Here is a 17,341-nt window from a genome sequence, read left to right on the forward strand (position 1 = left end):
TTTTTTTTTTTTAACTCTTTGACAGCATGAGAAGCTTTTGAGTAAGACCAGAGAGGAGCCAAGATGAAAGGCAGAATGAAAGAATCATCATGGCACTGAGCTCTGAATTCTGATCCTTGAAATTTCCAGAGTGTTCCAGATCTGTACAACCCTTCCGTTGATTCTGTGGGCTGTCTGAGGATTCTGCCAGTAAATCCCCTTTTCTGCTTAAACTAGTTGGAGTTGAGTTCCTGTCACTTGACTGAATAGGCTGGACGTAGTGGCTCACATCTGCAGTCATAACACTTTGGGAGGCCAAGGCAGGAGAATGGGTTGAGGCCAGGAGTTCAAGACCAGCCTAGGCAACATAGTGAGACTTTGTCTCTACAAAAATTTTTTTTAAAAATTGGCCAGATGTGGTGGCATGCACTTATAGCCCTGTCCACTTAGGAAACTAAGATGGGAGGATCACTTGATCCCAGGAGTTCAAGGCTACAGTGAGCTATGATCATGCCACAGCACTCCAGCCTGGGCAACAAAGTGAGACCCCATCTCTTAAAAAAAAAATAAAGGGGTCCTGAATAATTCCTCTGCATCGTCTCTCCATGACATGTCCCACTTTTCAATTTTATGCTCTAATAATTGCTCTGTTTCTAGTTCCCCCACATCTACCACAGAGTCCTGCTTCCTTGCCTCTGCTCATACAGTTTTCCCTACTGGAAGTTTCCTTAATTCCTTTGTCTAAGTCTTCCTGTATTGAGTAAGAGCCAAAGGGCATGCCGTGGTCTGCATTAATGTCAGTGAATTTAAGGAAAGTGGAATGGTTGAGTCCTGTAGTAAAGTACCCCAGACACCACAAAGCTTCTGACCATCACTCCTATAGCTATCACCAGACAACCTCGCTGGTCACTATTTAATTTGTTAACCATTGAGTACAGATGGTCTTAGGTCTTAATCTGACAGTGCTGAGAGTTTGGCAGGGGTGGAGAAGGATTTGGAATGATACAATAGAAGTTTAAGTTTGGTGCTTCTGTCATCTGTATCCTTTTATTTTTTTATGTCACCTAGAGAGTTTTTTAAAAATATTGTTGCCTGGGTCCTACCCCCATAGATTCTGACATAATAGATCTAGATACAATGTGAACATTTGGAGTTTTAAAAGCTCCCCAGGTAGTTCTTAGGTGTAGCAAAGGTTAAGAACTGCTGCTCTAGGGTGCCTCTGATGAGTCTGAACCTGTTTTCATGGATAGACACTCCGGGCTGTTGCCGTCAATTTCTGCAGTGAAGGGATAGGCAGTGATTGCCCTAAAGTAAAGATTCTTATCTGTAGAATGAGTTAGGAAGTACTCCCTCCTCCTCTATTTTTTGGAAGAGTTTGTGAAAGATTAGTGTTCATTCTTCTTTGAACATTTGGTAGAATTCACCAGTGAAGCCATCTGGGCTGGGCCTAGGCTTTTCTTCATGGAAAGGTTTTTGATTACTAATTCAATCTCTACCTGTTATAGGTCTATTCAGATTTTCTATTCATTCTTGAGTCAGTTTTGGAATTTTGTGTCTTCTAGGAATTTGTCCATGGCATCTAAGTAATCTAATTTGTTGGCATACAGTTAGTTGTTCATAGGTCATACTTACCTTTTTATTTGTGCAAGGTCAGTAGTAATGCCTCCTCTTTCATCCCCAATGTTAGTAATTTGAGTCTTCTCTCTTTTTTTGGTGGTAATTCTATCAAAAAGTTTGTTAATTTTGTCGCTTTTGTTCAATGAACTCTGTTTTGTTGATTTTTCTCTATTGTTTTTTCTGGTTTCTATTCCATTAATTTTTGGTCTAAATTTTATTATTTCTTTCCTTCTATGTGGTTTGGTTTAGTTTGCTCTTCTTTTTGTAGTTTTTTAAGGTGGACAGTTAAGCGATTGAGATTTTTCCTCTTTTTTACTAATAAAGTTTTTTTTTCAAGTGTTTTTTTTTTTTTTTTTTTTTTTTTTTTTTTGAGACAGAGTCTCACTCTGTTGCCCAGGCTAGAGTGAGTGCCGTGGCGTTAGCCTAGCTCACAGCAACCTCAAACTCCTGAGCTCAAGCGATCCTCCTGTCTCAGCCTCCCGAGTAGCTGGGACTACAGGCATGCACCACCATGCCTGGCTAATTTTTTCTATATATATTTTTAGCTGTCCATATAATTTCTTTCTATTTTTTTAGTAGAGATGGGGTCTCGCTCTTGCTCAGGCTGGTCTCGAACTCCTGAGCTCAAACGATCCGCCCACCTCGGCCTCCCAGAGTGCTAGGATTACAGGCGTGAGCCACCGCGCCCGGCCTCAAGTTTTAAGTTAACAGCAAAATTGAGTGGGAAGTACAGAGTTATCATGTCATGCATAACCTCCCCCACTATCAACTTCTTACACCATAGTGGTGCATTTGCTACAATCAATGAACCTACATTGACCTATCATTATCACTCAGTCCATAGTTTACATTAGGGGTCACTCTTGATGTTGTACATCCTATGGATTTTAACAAATGTATAATGACATGCATCCACCATTGTAGTATCATTCAGAATAGTTTCACTGCCCTAAAAATTCTCTGTGCTTTGTCTGTTCATATCTCTTTCCTCCCTAACTTCTGTCAACCCTTGATCTCTTTACTGTTTCCATAGCTTTGCCTTTTCCAGAACATCATATAGTTGGAATCATATAGTTTATAGCCTTTTCAGATTGCCTTCTTTAACATATCAATATGCATTTGAGTTTTCTCCACGTTTTTTTCATTGCTTGATACCTCATTTGTTTTGGGGTATTTGTTTGTTTGTTTTTAGGGATGGGGTCTCACTGTTACCCAGGCTGGACTCAAACTACTGGACTCAAGTAATCTTCCTGCCTCAGCCTCCTATAGTGGGGCCTATAGGTGTGCCCCACTGCACTAGCTTCATTGGTTTTTATTGATGAATAATATTCCATGATCTGGACTTCTTTTTTTTTTTTTTTTTTTTTTTGAGACAGAGTCTCACTCTGTTGCCCAGGCTAGAGTGAGTGCCGTGGCGTTAGCCTAGCTCACAGCAACCTCAAACTCCTGAGCTCAAGCGATCCTCTTGTCTCAGCCTCCCGAGTAGCTGGGACTACAGGCTTGCACCACCATGCCCGGCTAATTTTTTCTATATATATTTTTAGCTGTCCATATAATTTCTTTCTATTTTTAGTAGAGATGGGGTCTCGCTCTTGCTCAGGCTGGTCTCGAACTTCTGAGCTCAAACGATCCGCCCACCTCGGCCTCCCAGAGTGCTAGGATTACAGGCGTGAGCCACCGCGCCCGGCCTGGACTTCTTTTTTTAATAAGTATTTATAGCTATAAATTTCTGTCTGAGCACTGCTTTCACTACCTGCTATAGGTTTTCGTATGTTGTGTGAAGGTACTGCTTCTATAGGAAAGGGAAGATAAATGCTTGCTTGCTTCCATTTATTTACAAGTTTTAAAAATAATAAGTAGGTTCTCTAATGTGCCAGTTTTGAGTTTGCTTTTCAGTTCTAAATTTATCCTTTTCACCTGCTCTCTGAAATGGATTTGGGCCCTTTAAATATTTATCCTTTGCCAGCTAGCAGGTATTAAGCTTTGTCAGTAGAGGGCACTGGAAAGATGTGTTGCAGGAGGAAAGGGTTTTGCTTCTTGTTTCTGATGTTTCAGTGGAGCAAGCCTCTGTGGCGTGGGTAACTTCTCCAGTATCTGGTGCCTGCAATGCATATGGCTTCTTCACTGCCTGGCTATTGCAATGGATAGTGGCCAGTAGCCAGAAACTTCTGGTACTCTCCACAGGTAGTTTGTAGTAGGGTGCCTCTGGTGAGACACGTTCCCATGAATGGCTTTCACCAGCACTCCAGAAGAAGAATATCTGGCAACTTCCTTGCCACCTAGTCAGCCACAGGCGCATCCTCTAACAAAGTCTGCACTTCAGCTCTGGTCTGGGCTCTTCCTTGGACACTCTTATCTCAGCCCTACAGGTAGTGGCTGCTCCTTTTATGTACTAATCTTGTATTCTTTTAGAGTTCTCTTTGTATGTCTTTATTAGCCAATCCCTTATTACTCCAGTCCCTTGTTATAATTAATAAGTCTTTAAATAAAACCTTCCCTGTTCAGAAAGTGTGGTTCCTGTTCAACAAACGGGGTTCTTCTCTCCTGATAGGACCCAGAGTGATACACCTGGTAATATCCAAAGATGACAATAAGGTTTGTTTGGTAAGCTGACCTGTCAAAATTAAGGATTTATGTTCAACAACAAAATTAATAGACTTAATGGAAGGGAGGACAATTTAAATGTCTGCAACTGACAGGGGGTTGATACCTACAATATACAAAAAAAATCAGTAAGAAAAATAGAGCAGCCCCAACAGAAAAATGGGCAATGAATATGGATAACCATTTTTTTTTCTTTTCTTTTCTTTTTTTTTTTTTTTTTTTTGAGACAGAGTCTCACTCTGTTGCCCAGGCTAGAGTGCCGTGGCATCAGCCTAGCTCACAGCAACCTCAAACTCTTGGGCTCAAGTGATCCTCCTGCCTCAGCCCCCCAAGTAGCTGGGACTACAGGCATGTGCCACCATGCCCGGCTAATTTTTTCTATATATATTTTTAGCTGTCCAGCTAATTTCTTTTTATTTTTAGTAGAGACGGGGTCTTGCTCTTGCTCAGGCTGGTCTCGAACTCCTGAGCTCAAACAGGAGGCCCGCCTCGGCCTCCCAGAGTGCTAGGATTACAGGTGTGAGCCACCGCGCCTGGCCAAGAGACGGGTTCTTGCTCCATTGCCCAGGCTGGAGTGCAGTGGCATGATCATAGCTCACTGCAGCTTCCACCTCTGGGCTCAAGCGATCTTCCTGCCTCAGCCTCCTGAGTAGCTAGGACAACAGACATGCACTACCATGCTCAACTAGTGGATAAACAATTTAAAAAGAGGAAACCCATAAGGCCATCAAGAAATGTTCAAATTTATTAGTAATCAGAGAAAAGCAAATTAAATCAACAAGGTATCACACTTGTTGGTTTAGAAAAAGTTTGAAAGCTGGAGAATGGTTATATCTCAATTATACTTCAGGTCTATCCCCTTCTCTCCACATTTTATATCACTTTAGTCCGAGGCCACCATCATCTTCTGCATTAGCATAATACAAAAATGTAACTGGTCTGTCTACTCCTAGTCATTCTTCCCAAGGGAGCAAGAAAAATCTTTTAAGTGTACATCAGATACCACCACTTTTGTGCTTAGAACCTTTCAGGAACCTCCCATTGTTCTTGGGATAAAATCCACTATTGGGGCATGATATTGTCCCTACCTACCTCTCCAATTTCCCCAGCCACTAACTAAAGAAGTTTCAATACCTTGAACACGTGAAGCTCTTTCCTGCCTCATGGCCTTTGCATATGCTGTTCCCTCTGCCTAAACCTTCACATGACTTGCTGCTTTTCATTTTCAACAAAGTCCAGCCACCTTTTCTGAAGCAGATTCTGATAGTCTCTGTCACTGTTACCCTGCTTATTTTATAACACTAACATATTTTGTAATTGTTTTGTTTGTATACCTAGTTTTCATCTCCCCTATTAAATAATGCACTTCATGAGGAAGGGACCATGTCTATCTGTTTCAGCATTTACCTCAAGCACTTAAAGCAATGCCCAAGACAGAATACACATTAAAACATATGGGAATGAATGAATCTATTTTGTGTTCTTAGGGAAGCTTGGATCAGTGAATTACTCTACAAATGCAAATGTCATGGTATAGTTCAGGCAGACCTATGTTCTACAGAATTAGATAATTTCCTTATATTTGCCCTCTAAACTGTCCTATAACTGAAAGTTATCATTTATTCCTGAAGAATTGTGTTTTACTATGAATATTTTCTCAAAGAAATGACAAACTGAATGACAACAAGGGCCACACATAAGCCTGATCTGAGAGATTTACTTCTCAGTGTAGGAGAAACTGTATGAAAGAATTGGACAGAGCTTGGTGCAATACTTCCTGAACTTTTAGTTCCCCACTTGTGTTACTGGTTAAAATTAAATAAGTGAGACTCTGGGAAATATCCTGTCAATTATTGTGATTCCTTTGTTTAGACCACAGAGGCTACACTTGGGGGACTGAACGTATGAATTCTCCCTGAAGGAAATGAATGTTCCCACTGTCAGTCACTTAAGGAAATTCTTGGCTGGATGGGGAGGTAGCGAGGGATTTTTTTTTTTTTAGTCTCTGGGTTCATAGTACTGAGTCAGTAAGAAGATTCCGGAGGTTTCCATCGATGAGAATTAAGCCAGTGCTCTGCCACATGTAGGATTTCTGGGTCTAGGCAGAGACCTGTGGTCAAGAGTTTGGGCTCCTAGGATTGGTTAATTTTAACATCAATTGTAAACTGCTGTCTGCATTGGCCTTTGTAATCCTCAAGCCTTCATTAAAATCTTGTTGAATGTTACACCTTGGTCTTGGCTATGCTTTGGGGAATTAAGGGATGTTCCTGAATCTATGTTTGAGACCCAAGTAGTATGAAACATTTTGCATTCCCGGGAAGCTAGTTAAGAGTCTGTAAGAGTGGTCCCGCAAAATTCCACAGCAGCAGCAGTGGTGTTAAGCACAAGAGCTGGCTTTGGGAACAATCAAGCTCTTGGTCAATTTTTCAAACATAATAAAGTATTCCTAGAGAATCTCCAGAGATGTTTGGTTAGGGTCAGGTTAAGATACCAAGTAGAATGGACTTCCTGTAGTCTGTGGGATTAGGCATTGAAAGGAAGTGCTATCCCCAAGATTAAAGATGCCAGAGATATCTTGGCTATGGAAATGACAAGCAAAACCAAAACAAAACAAAAATTGAACTAAAACCTTATTTTTAAATTCTGCATTTAATATTAGTGAGGCCTTTTCATAATTATTGCCCATTTATTTTCCCATTAATTGCCTTCAGAAGTCCTTTATCCAACCTGATTGGTAAAACAACAAAACAATTCCACACAGTCACTTAAAATTTTGTACCTTAAAAATGTGACTCCAAACTTTTCCCCTCATGTTTAGTGTCCATTTGTTTTACCGTCATTTCTTAAATGTAGTTTTATCATTTTCTATTAAATAACTGATTTGTAAGAGCTCTTTTGTGTATTAGCCCTTTATTGTTTTGCAGACTTCTTTCCCCAGATTGCCTTAGTGTTTTTTGTTTGTTTTTTAAGTCTGGAATTCTGATGTCCATGTTTTGTTTTGTTTTAAAACCCCAAGCCTAAACTACTCTAAGAATAAGGTGATATCTGAGCTGTCCTCTCCTGAAGACCACTTGAAGCTGTGTGGGTGGCAGGACAAAAGGGTGTAGGGGCCAAGACCCTTGACACCCCACCTCCCCGCGCCCCCGCGGTTCGCTAAAAAAAAACCTGACATGAGGTTGATTAACAGGAAAAAAGGCATACAAATTTATTTAATGTGTATACACGGGAGCCTTCAAAATAAATACCCAAGCCCCAATGGGAATCAGAAACTTATATAGCATTTTGAGGTCACAGAAAGAATGCGGGCTCCGAGCATGGCCACAAACAGATTTTAGTGGCAAGATAGGTTACGGGAAAAGAAGCTTGGCTAGGAAAGGTGGCCTTGTTATGTAGCTGAAGCCTCCCGGGTAGCAGCTCTCAGAGATGGCTCTTTTCTCATCTTTAAATCTTTCCTGGATGGGACAAGGGAAGGCCTAGTTGCATGAAGGGCATGGCAGCGTGAGAGCGCAGCGAATCTCAAAAAGAAAAACACAATGATTACGCAAATCCCAGCTCTCCCTCCGGCAAGCCTCGCCACCTCCAGCTACTTGCGCCCTACTTCCGCCCGATGCCTGGCGCATCTGTCTGACGTCAGGGACGCGCCGTGCGGTATATTCCGGCCGCGCAACACCGTTGGCGGTCTACCGGCTCGCGGATGTGAACATTCTTGTGGCGCCGGAAGTTCGAGGCACGTGACCGGGTGACAGTGCTTGCTTGGCTGCGAGGCTCGCTTTAGGCTGCAGCACGGGATGGCGGAGGCGCCTCCTGTCTCAGGTAATGTCCCGGCCCGCGAGGCACTGGGACCCTCTCGGGGAGCGGAAATTGGATCAGTGACAAAAGTCTTAGGGCTCCGGCCATTCATATCGCGAGAATGGCACATGCTACGGTTGGGGATAGTGGCTCGGAAGGGCCAAGCCACGCGCGTGCTGCGTACGGAGATCTCTGTTACCGGGTGGTGAAGCCCGGCAACTGGGTTTCAGAGGAGAGTGTGCTTGTCCCGTCGCCGAGGTCGTCGATATGGATGTCCTGCTCGCCCACAGGGCTCTTCCTTGGGCAGCAAAGCACTGACCGTCCACAGGCGGGCGTCGGCCGCGTCACAGCCCGTGAGGGTGGCGGGTTCTGACGTGTAGCGGGTTTGCGCGCTGTTCTTAGGGTGTGTTCATACCTCCTGTGGGGGCGGCGCGGGCGCGAGCCAAACACCAATGGCTTAAAACCTCAGCCTGCCACGAACTTTGTGTGATCTGTCAGTTAGGAGTAAATAAGTTAATTGCTGTGAAGGCTCCTACCCTGTACTCTGTTCCATAATTGTTAGCTTACTTCCCCACCCAGAGTTGCCTCTGTGTGTAGGGGCAGCCTCATTTGGCTGTTAATACAACATTCATTTCCGTTCCCTTCAGTGTGTATGTGGACAGCGGCCAAAGGGAAACATTTTGCATCACGACTTCAGTGCATACTTACAAAAATATAAAAGTAAACCAAAAGTTTCAGGAGGCAATGGTTTCTTTTACTGTCTACAATATACTCTATTTTCTGTTTCATTTTTTAAAATGCTTGTCACAACCCACTACATTGATTCGATTTTGTGATCCACTCTTTCTGAAACAGAATAGCAATTTGCAACATGGGGTTTGGAAACTCATTGGTTTGAATCTTAAACTTTGCTACCAACCAGCTGTTGGGCACCAAGAAGACTAGATGTGTATTTGTGTGCCAAGTGACAAGTAAAATGTATTTACTACTGTGGTTCTCAGTTTAAAAAGTTAGAAACACACTACATTGGTATACCCTAGTCCTGATTTGAGTATTAAGTCATCTTAATGGGTAGAAAACTTTTTGGGCTGGTGTTTTGTTATTCTCCCCATCTAGTCCTTCACCAGATCCTCTAAACTAGATCCATTGATCTTCCCATGCACAGGCTCCTTTCTGACCCATTTCTGTACCCTTCAGTGCCTGAAGCAAAATTGGGTGGGGGCTGGTTGTGAGTCATAGTGTTGGCTTCTGGAACTGTGCCACAGGTTGCTCCTTTCAACCCATAATGCATCAACTGAGGCAAAATCCCTAGTCCAAGGACCTCCCCATTCCCTTTCATGTGTCTTAGTTTTTGCTTTAGTTCCTGTTCTGTGTCCTTATTTTAGCATCATCTCTAACTCACACCTTTCATCCCCATTCAAGGTCCTTAAACAGCAGCCCAGTCCAGGGGATATCTTTCTGCCCATGGGCAGACTCACCAAGCCAGGCTTTGTCTCTGGACTTTGTAATCTACTGGTTGGATTTTCTCTGATGCTGTTCCTCCCACCTGGTAGATACCTACTAGGCTGCTGTGTTATCTTGGATCGAGGGTACCACTTACTTGTATTATAGTCATGCCTTGGTGATGAGACTTCCTATTTACTGAGTAACTTCCAGTTACTTAAATAGTGAAAGACAAGAGTGTCTCCAGTCTTTGCTGTGGTCTGGTTTCCTGATTGGTGTATCCTTTTCCCCTTCCTCATGTCCCTTAAGGGTTTTGTTCTGAGGGTTTTGTGTACTACCTCATGTCTGGTGGAACATATACTCCATATGAATTAGGTGCAACATGGTCTAGACTCTTAGTTGCATCAACTCATTACTGCTCAGCATGAAACACCCCTTTTCCTTCCTTTACCAGGCTACTCTGGACATCTTTACTGACCTTATTTCTGCCCCTCCCTCCAGCCTTGCTTCTTCAAGCAGGAGAAAACTACACAATACGTCTTGGTCGAGTCTACCCATTCCCACCTTTAAGTTATCTTTTATGTTTCCGGAACACCTCTGCCACCTTCTGAATTTGTCTAATCCTCTTGCCGTTTTCTGAGACCCTCCACCTCGTCCCCAGATTTCTGCCTATGTAAAAGCTTTCAGGACAAATGCTGGATTGAGTGAGAAATTACCTAATGACCTTTATGATCTCATTTAGTGCTCTACTATATGTTTTTGTAGTACCGCCTGCCCACCTCTGTCAATGTAACGTGGTATAAAAGCAGGGTCTCTAATGCCACACATCTTGAGTTGGAATCCTGAGTCTACCTTGGAATACCTCTGTAGCCTTGGGCAAGTTACTTTATCTATGACTCAGTTTTCTTTCTTCTTCTTCTTCTTTTTTTTTTTTTTGAATGTAGATGGAAGTCTTGATATGTTGCCCAGGCTGGTCTCGAACTCCCGGCCTTAAGCAGTCCCCCCGTTTTATCCTCCCAAAGTGCTGGGATTATAGGCATCAACCACCACCATGCCTGGCCAGTGCCTCAGTTTTCTCATCAGGACTGACTGTACAAATTAAATGAATAACACATATAAAGTGCTTAGAATAGTGCCTGGCACATATTAAATACCTAATGCATGTTAGACCTTATTATTAAACCTAAAACACTCAGGCTCTGTACTGCACCCATCTGTGTTCAAGCCTGCATGTTTCAGGTAGTCTGTAGTCCTAACTGCAATAATAAAGTACTGTTTTAATCACCTTTTGCTTGTTATTAACTTGCTTTACTCTTCATAGCAACTCTTTGGTGTAGGGATTATTACTATTCCATTAAGTGTAAGAAAACTGGGGCTAAGTAACTTGCATAAAGTCCTAGTAAGTGGTGGGCAGGGACTTAAACCCATGTCTTCTGGGCCCTGTCAATTCATATTCTATATGCTGCACATAGTTCTTATTTTGCTACTAATTTTGTGTCCTTAGACAAATCATTTCATTTTGGGGCTTCAGGGACTGAGTTGACTATACCAAGAAGCATCTTGGGAGTGGGGATGAGTGGGTTAAAGGGGAGTATGTTTAATTTTTTTGACTTTGGGATACTAGACCATGTTATGGAGGTTGTATATAGAATACCTGTAATACATTCCTAGGGGGAAGAGATGAAAATTAATATAATCACTAGGTACTATCTGTGAAATCTTACTTAAATTTCTTAATAACCTTTGAAATAAGTATCACTATCCTTTATCATGGATGGGGAAACTAAGGCTAAAAGTGGTTAAGTGATATCCCTAAGCTCGTTCTGTAAGTTGGAGGGCCAGACTTTAAACCCATTTGGTTTACTCCAAAGCCTGTTTACTTGATATTACACAATGCTACTTTAGAGTTTTGAAAGACCACGGGGAACCTGATGGTTGATATCCTTGAACTGTTAGCTGACCTTAAGTTTTTTAATAAAATAAATACATGTCTACATAGTGCCTTATAGCTCAGGTGAGTATTTTTACTCAGCAACACACTTAGCTGTCAGTGGCTAGTAGTATGTGGCTGCTAGACATGGAATGATTGAGTCCTCCACAGGCACCTTCATAGGAAATACAGGTCTCACTAAGAGACTGTTTTGAACAAAGTCCTTAGGAAAATAATTTTTAAATGTGGCTTTATGAGTGAAGATTAATCTTATTACTGGCATATCTATTTCCTGTGTCCTAGGTACTTTCAAGTTCAATACGGATGCTGCTGAGTTCATTCCTCGGGAGAGAAAAAATTCTGGTCTAAACTGTGAGATTCAAAGGAGACTAGACACTAATAGGATTGGCAGAAGAAATTACAGTTCACCATCTCCCTGTCACCTTTCCAGGCAGGTGCCTTATGATGACATCTCTGCTATTCATCACCACAGCTATCATTCTTCAGGAAGCAAACCTAAGAATCAACAGACTTCTTTCCAATCCTCTGTTTCTAATAAATCACCCAAGAGCCATGGCCTTCAGAGTCAGCCTTGGCAGAAATTGAGGAGTGAGAAACACCATATCAGAGTCAAGAAAGCACAAGGTCTCACTGACCAGACCCCAGATACAGCTGGCTTAGAAAGCGTGACCAGATCAGAGAGTGGGACAAACCCCAGAGAGCACAGCCCTTCTGACAGTGAGAAGGAAGCTGTCAGCGCAGATCCCAGGGGGGCAAAACCCAAAAAAGCAACGCAGTTTGCATACAGCTATGTTAAAGGACCAAAAGTCAAGGGGAAACTCAAATGTGAATGGGGCAACAGAATGACTCCAAAACCTGAGGATGCTGGATTTGAAAATACCAAACCTGTGGGGGTTTTCTACCCTGATGCTTCAGATGCATCTGTTAGAAAAGGAGTATTGGATGGATATGGAGCCAGACGAAATGAGCAGAGAAGATACCCACAGAAGAGGCCTCCCTGGGAAGTGGAAGGGGCCAGGCCACGACCAGGGAGAAATCCACCAAAACAGGAGGGCCCACGGCATACAAACGCAGGACCCAGAAACATGGCCCCCATTCCAAAGGATAATCTCAATGAAAGACCAACAAAATCTGCCTCTGACAGTGGGAACTTGGCAGTCATCAAGTCTTCCAGAAGGGTTGACCAAGAGAAATGCACTATACGAAGGCAGGATCCACCAATAGTATCTCCTTTCCCCCGAGGCAAACAGAACCATGTGCTAAAGAATATGGAAACACACACAGGTAAACCTACCTAGATGGGTGTAAATATTTTGGTCTTTTTTTATTTTAATTTTTAAATAAATCATATATTCATACAATTTAGAAACCAAAAAGTATAAAAAGGTATACAGTGAAAAGTCTCTTTCTACCTTTATTCACCATTTGCCTGGGTTCTACTACCACCTGCTGTTCCCCTCTCTCTAGTAGGTAACCACTTAGTTTTGTATATATCATAAGCAAATACAAATAAGGATTATTATTATTTTTTTTTTTTCAAATAAGGAATTTTGTGAGGGTGTTTTAAAAATGCAAATATGGGTGGTTTATCTAGTTACAAGAGTTTTTTGAGTTGTGAAAGCGCAAGTAGGGGATTGTAACATATCTACCTCCTCTGTTGGTTTCATCCTGCATCATCTCATGTGCCTCATCTTGTCTGCTTAATTACAGAGACCTAACTGGTCTCACCATCTCTAAGTTTCTCTCTTTCAGTTCATCTCTTACACCAGCATCAGAGAGCAATTTTTTGAAAACAATGAATGAACTGTGTCATTGTCCTGCTTAATTCTGTTTGGTCCTCATCACCTACAGATTCTGGCGTCTGCCTTACTCAACAATCCCATCTTCTGCTGCCTCAGTATTCACCACATTTTATTCTCTGGATTCTATACTGTTTTTTTTGGTTTTTTTTTTTTTTTTTCATGCTGTTGCATGCAGTTCCTTCTGTCTAGAATTTCTATCACTCAACTCGCTGGTGAATTCTTACTCATTTTTCAAAAGCTGCTTTAGTCACATGCTCAGGAAACCTTTCTCACCTCTATAGATAGCATTAATCCCAGCCCTTACATATATGTCTTTCTCTTACGTATACGTGCCTCTATTACAGAGTTTACTCCTGGAAACCATTCTTTGTTTATGTGTCAGTGCCCTCCACTATTCTGTAAGCTCCTTAAAAGCAGAGACTATATCTTTCTTTTCATTTTTTGTAACCCTACTGCCTAACACAGCTCTTGGAACATACTAGGTATTCAGCTCTGACTGTTAGAAAGTTCATCCTTACATTGAACTCAAGGCTTCTTTCCTATAAATACTTTCCATCCTTTGGTTCAGGTTTTATCCTGTGGAGCAGCATAGCAACTAGTCTCTCTTCTCGCAGTTCCCCTCCCCCGTCATTGCAAATCAGCCTTTTGCAATATTTGAATACATCCATCATTTTGCCCTGATGAGTATATATTTCATTAAGGCTAATTAGCGTCATTCCACTAGGTCTTCCTCATAGACCTTCACCATCTTTGGTATCCCTCCAGTTTAATGTGAGATAGAGCTTAACCTATGAAGCCACCATCTGCGCAGGGCCTGTTTTGACACTGGCCAATAGTTCTAGTTGCTTGCTTCACCAGGCAGTCCTTGGAAACTCAGCTTGTATGTGATGCAAAGCAATGTTGTTATGCTAGGGTTGTTTTTGAATCCTTAGGGCTGGTTAATAATTTCCTATTGCTTTATAATGATTTACCACAAATGTAGTGGTTTAAGATAACACAAGTTTATTCTTTCACAGTTTCTGTTGGTCAGGAGTCTGGGTACGGGTTAGCTGAGTTCTCTGCTCAGGGTCTCACAGGGCTGAAATTTGGCCAGGATGTGATCTCATCTGAAGCTCAGGGTCCTCTTTAATGCTCACTGGTTGTTGGCAGGGTTCATTTCTTTACAGGTACAGGACTGAGGTTCCTGTTTCCTTGCTAGCTGTTAGCCAGAGGAATCCCTCTTGATTCCTAGAGGGTACCCGCAGCTCCCTGCCACGTGGCCCCGTCCACAACGTTTGCTCCTTTGAGGCCACCGGAAAGCATCTGCTGAAGCTTAAAATCTGTCTGACTTCTTTCTCTAAGCTCGAGATGCGTTTAAAAGCTCTTCTAATTAATTCAAGCCCACCCATCCTCAAGGGGAAGAGATTATGCAGCGTGTGCACACCAGGGGGTAGAAGTCTGTGAGACCATCTTAGAATTCTGCCTAACAAACCTCTCTGGGCCTTACATCCTCACATTATTCACATTCCTGAGAATACTTCATTTATATTTATTGCATAAATCACTATGTGCCAAACACTGTTCTAGGTACAGGGAATGCTGATGGAATTTACATTCTGGTAGGGAAGACAGACAGAAGGCAATTAAATATTTAATATGTCAGGTGGTGATAAGGGCTCAAAAGAAATATAATGCAGGTTAAGAGAACAGAGTGACAGGGGTGCTGTATTTTTTTTCTTTTTCTTGAGACAGAGTCTCACTCTGTTACCCGGGCAAGTGCCGTGGCATCAGCCTACCTCACAGCAACCTCAAACTCCTGGGCTCAAGTGATCCTCCTGCCTCAGCTTCTCAAGTAACTGGGACTACAGGCATGTGCGACCATGCCTGGCTAATTTTTCTCTTTTTGTAGTAGAGACGGGGTCTCACTCTTGCTCAGGCGGGTCTCAAACCCCTGAGCTCAAGCTATCCTCTGACCTCAGCCTCCCAGAGTGCTAGGATTACAGGCATGAGCCACCACGCCGAGCCTAGGGGTGCTATTTTAGATAGGTTGATGTCTTTGATAAGGAGACATTTCAACAGAGACCAGAATGAAGTACAGAAGTGCACTATTTGGCTCTCTGGAGAAGAGCCTTCCAGGCAGAGGGAGGAACAAATTGAGATGGGGGTGGGGCATTGTGGGCAATGAAGGACGGTTAGCAGAGGCTGAGAAATAGCAGGGGCTGGATAATGTGATGTGTTTAGATTTATTTGATTCTGACTAAGAAGATGAGAAGCTTCTGGAAGGTTTTGTGAAGAGGGGTGGTATGATCATATATATATCATAAAAAAATATATAAATGTGTATATGTATATCTTTTAGAGACAGGGTCTCACTCTGTCACCCAGGCTGGAGTGCAGTGGTGTGACCATAACTCACACCAACCTTGAACTCCTGGGCTCAAGCAATCCTCCTGCCTCAGTTTCCAGAATAGCTGGATTACAGGCACACACCATTCACACCCAGCTAATTTTTAAAAATTTTTTGTTGAGACAGGGTCTCACTATGTTGACCAGGCTGACAAATTGGATGTTGGCTACAAGAGAATGACAGAAACAAGAATGAAGCCAAAGATTTTGTGCCGGAGCAATTTAGAAGAATAGAATTGGTATTTAGTGGTAAAGCCTGGGAGAGGAAAAGGTGTTTTCTTAAAAAACTTGTTAGTTTGGAATAATTTCAGATTTATAAGAAAGTTGCAAAGACAGTTTAAAGAATTCCCCTGTATCCTTCACCTGTCTTCCTCTAATGTTAACATCGTATATAATCAGAGTACCTTTGTCAAAACTTAGAAAGCAGGCCGGGCACAGTGGCTCATGCCTGTAATCCTAGCACTCTGGGAGGCCAAGGTGGGAGGATCACTTGAGGTCAGGAGTTCAAGACCAGACTAAGCAAGAGCAAGACCCCGTCTCTACCAAAAATAGAAAAAATTAACTGGGCACAGTGGCATGTGCCTGTAGTCAAAGCAATTCAGGAGGCTGAGGCAGGAGGATTGCTTGAGCCTAGGAGTTTGAGGTTGCAGTAAGCTATGATGACGCCACGGCAACAGAGCGAGAGTCTGTCTCAAAAAGTAATAATAAAATTTAATTTAATTGCAAAAGCTAAGAAAGCCATACCGGTACAATAGTATTAACTGCAGACTTTGGATTTCACCAGCTTTTGCATTTATGTCCTTTTTCTGTTCTAGGATCAAATCCAGGGAACTATACTGCATTTAGTCATGTCTCTTTAATCTCTCATCTGGGACAGTTTAGTCTTTTCTTATAGAAAATGGTGTTTTTCCTTTTGTTTTATTTACCTCTTATTCAGGAAAGATAAAAAATTTGGTTAAATTTGAGTTGCCTCAGATTTGACTTCCAAATGAACATGTTAAGTAGGGAGTTGGATATGACATAATGGCATTCAGGGAAGAGATCTGGACTAGAGATTTAAATTTGGGAATTGTCAGTGTGGAGATCATATTTAACGGACAAGGGGACATCACCTAAGGTGTGAGTGTAGTTAAAGAAGAAAAGATTGAGGACTGAGCCTTGCCATACTCCAGTGTTTTAAGGTTGAAAGATGGGGATCCAGCAGAGGAGATGGAGAATGAGTAGTAATTGAGCTAGGAAGTGAATCATGTTCTAAATGCCAAATAAAAAGATTCAGGGAGGAAGGGGTGACCAGTTGTGCCCAATGCTACTCATAGGTCCAGAAAGATGACAACTGCATATTGACTATTTGATTTGACAACGTCAAGGTTATTGGCCTTGATAAGAACAGTTTTAATAGAGTGGTGGAGATGAAAGCCTGATTGGAAGGGAGAGGATCACCCCAAATATAAGTTTCCATGGTTATTTAAGAGCGGTCTCTCATTCTGTACTAAAAGAACCTAGCACTGCTCCTATTCTCTCAGACTGTCTGGATCCATCAGTGAGTGGCAACAAAATGCCCTGTTTCTGCCATGCTCCTGCTCTTAGTTGACCTATGCCCTTCTCTCAGTTCACTACTTTCCTAACAGTCTCTCAGAGTCTGCTGTTTTCCTTTATCCCACTTATTTTTAGTTTCTGGAAGATGGAAAGAGCACGCTCCATCTTCCTCAGTGTCATTTCTTTTTTTTTTTCTTTTTTGTTTTTTTTTTTGAGATGGAGTCTCGCTCTGTCA

The 17,341-nt window shown here is 42.2% G+C and overlaps 1 protein-coding gene across 3 annotated transcripts in view; it reads left to right on the plus strand.

Moving 5' to 3' along the window:
- Window positions 1-7,908: 7,908 nt before the first annotated feature.
- NFX1 (nuclear transcription factor, X-box binding 1) overlaps window positions 7,909-17,341 on the plus strand; it is an 81,639-nt gene continuing 72,206 nt past the window's right edge. For 2 of the 3 annotated variants that reach the window (XM_069476513.1, XM_069476514.1), the window contains exons 1-2: window positions 7,909-8,013; window positions 11,666-12,667. In XM_069476513.1, the coding sequence (XP_069332614.1) occupies window positions 7,989-8,013; window positions 11,666-12,667 (1,027 nt within the window). In that variant the 5' untranslated portion in view covers window positions 7,909-7,988. Of the gene's footprint in view, window positions 8,014-8,199; window positions 8,248-11,665; window positions 12,668-17,341 lie in introns of those variants that run through there. The other variant, XM_069476516.1, reaches the window with a different exon arrangement.

Source organism: Eulemur rufifrons, chromosome 7 (assembly GCF_041146395.1).
Source record: "Eulemur rufifrons isolate Redbay chromosome 7, OSU_ERuf_1, whole genome shotgun sequence".
Taxonomy (NCBI): domain Eukaryota; kingdom Metazoa; phylum Chordata; class Mammalia; order Primates; family Lemuridae; genus Eulemur; species Eulemur rufifrons.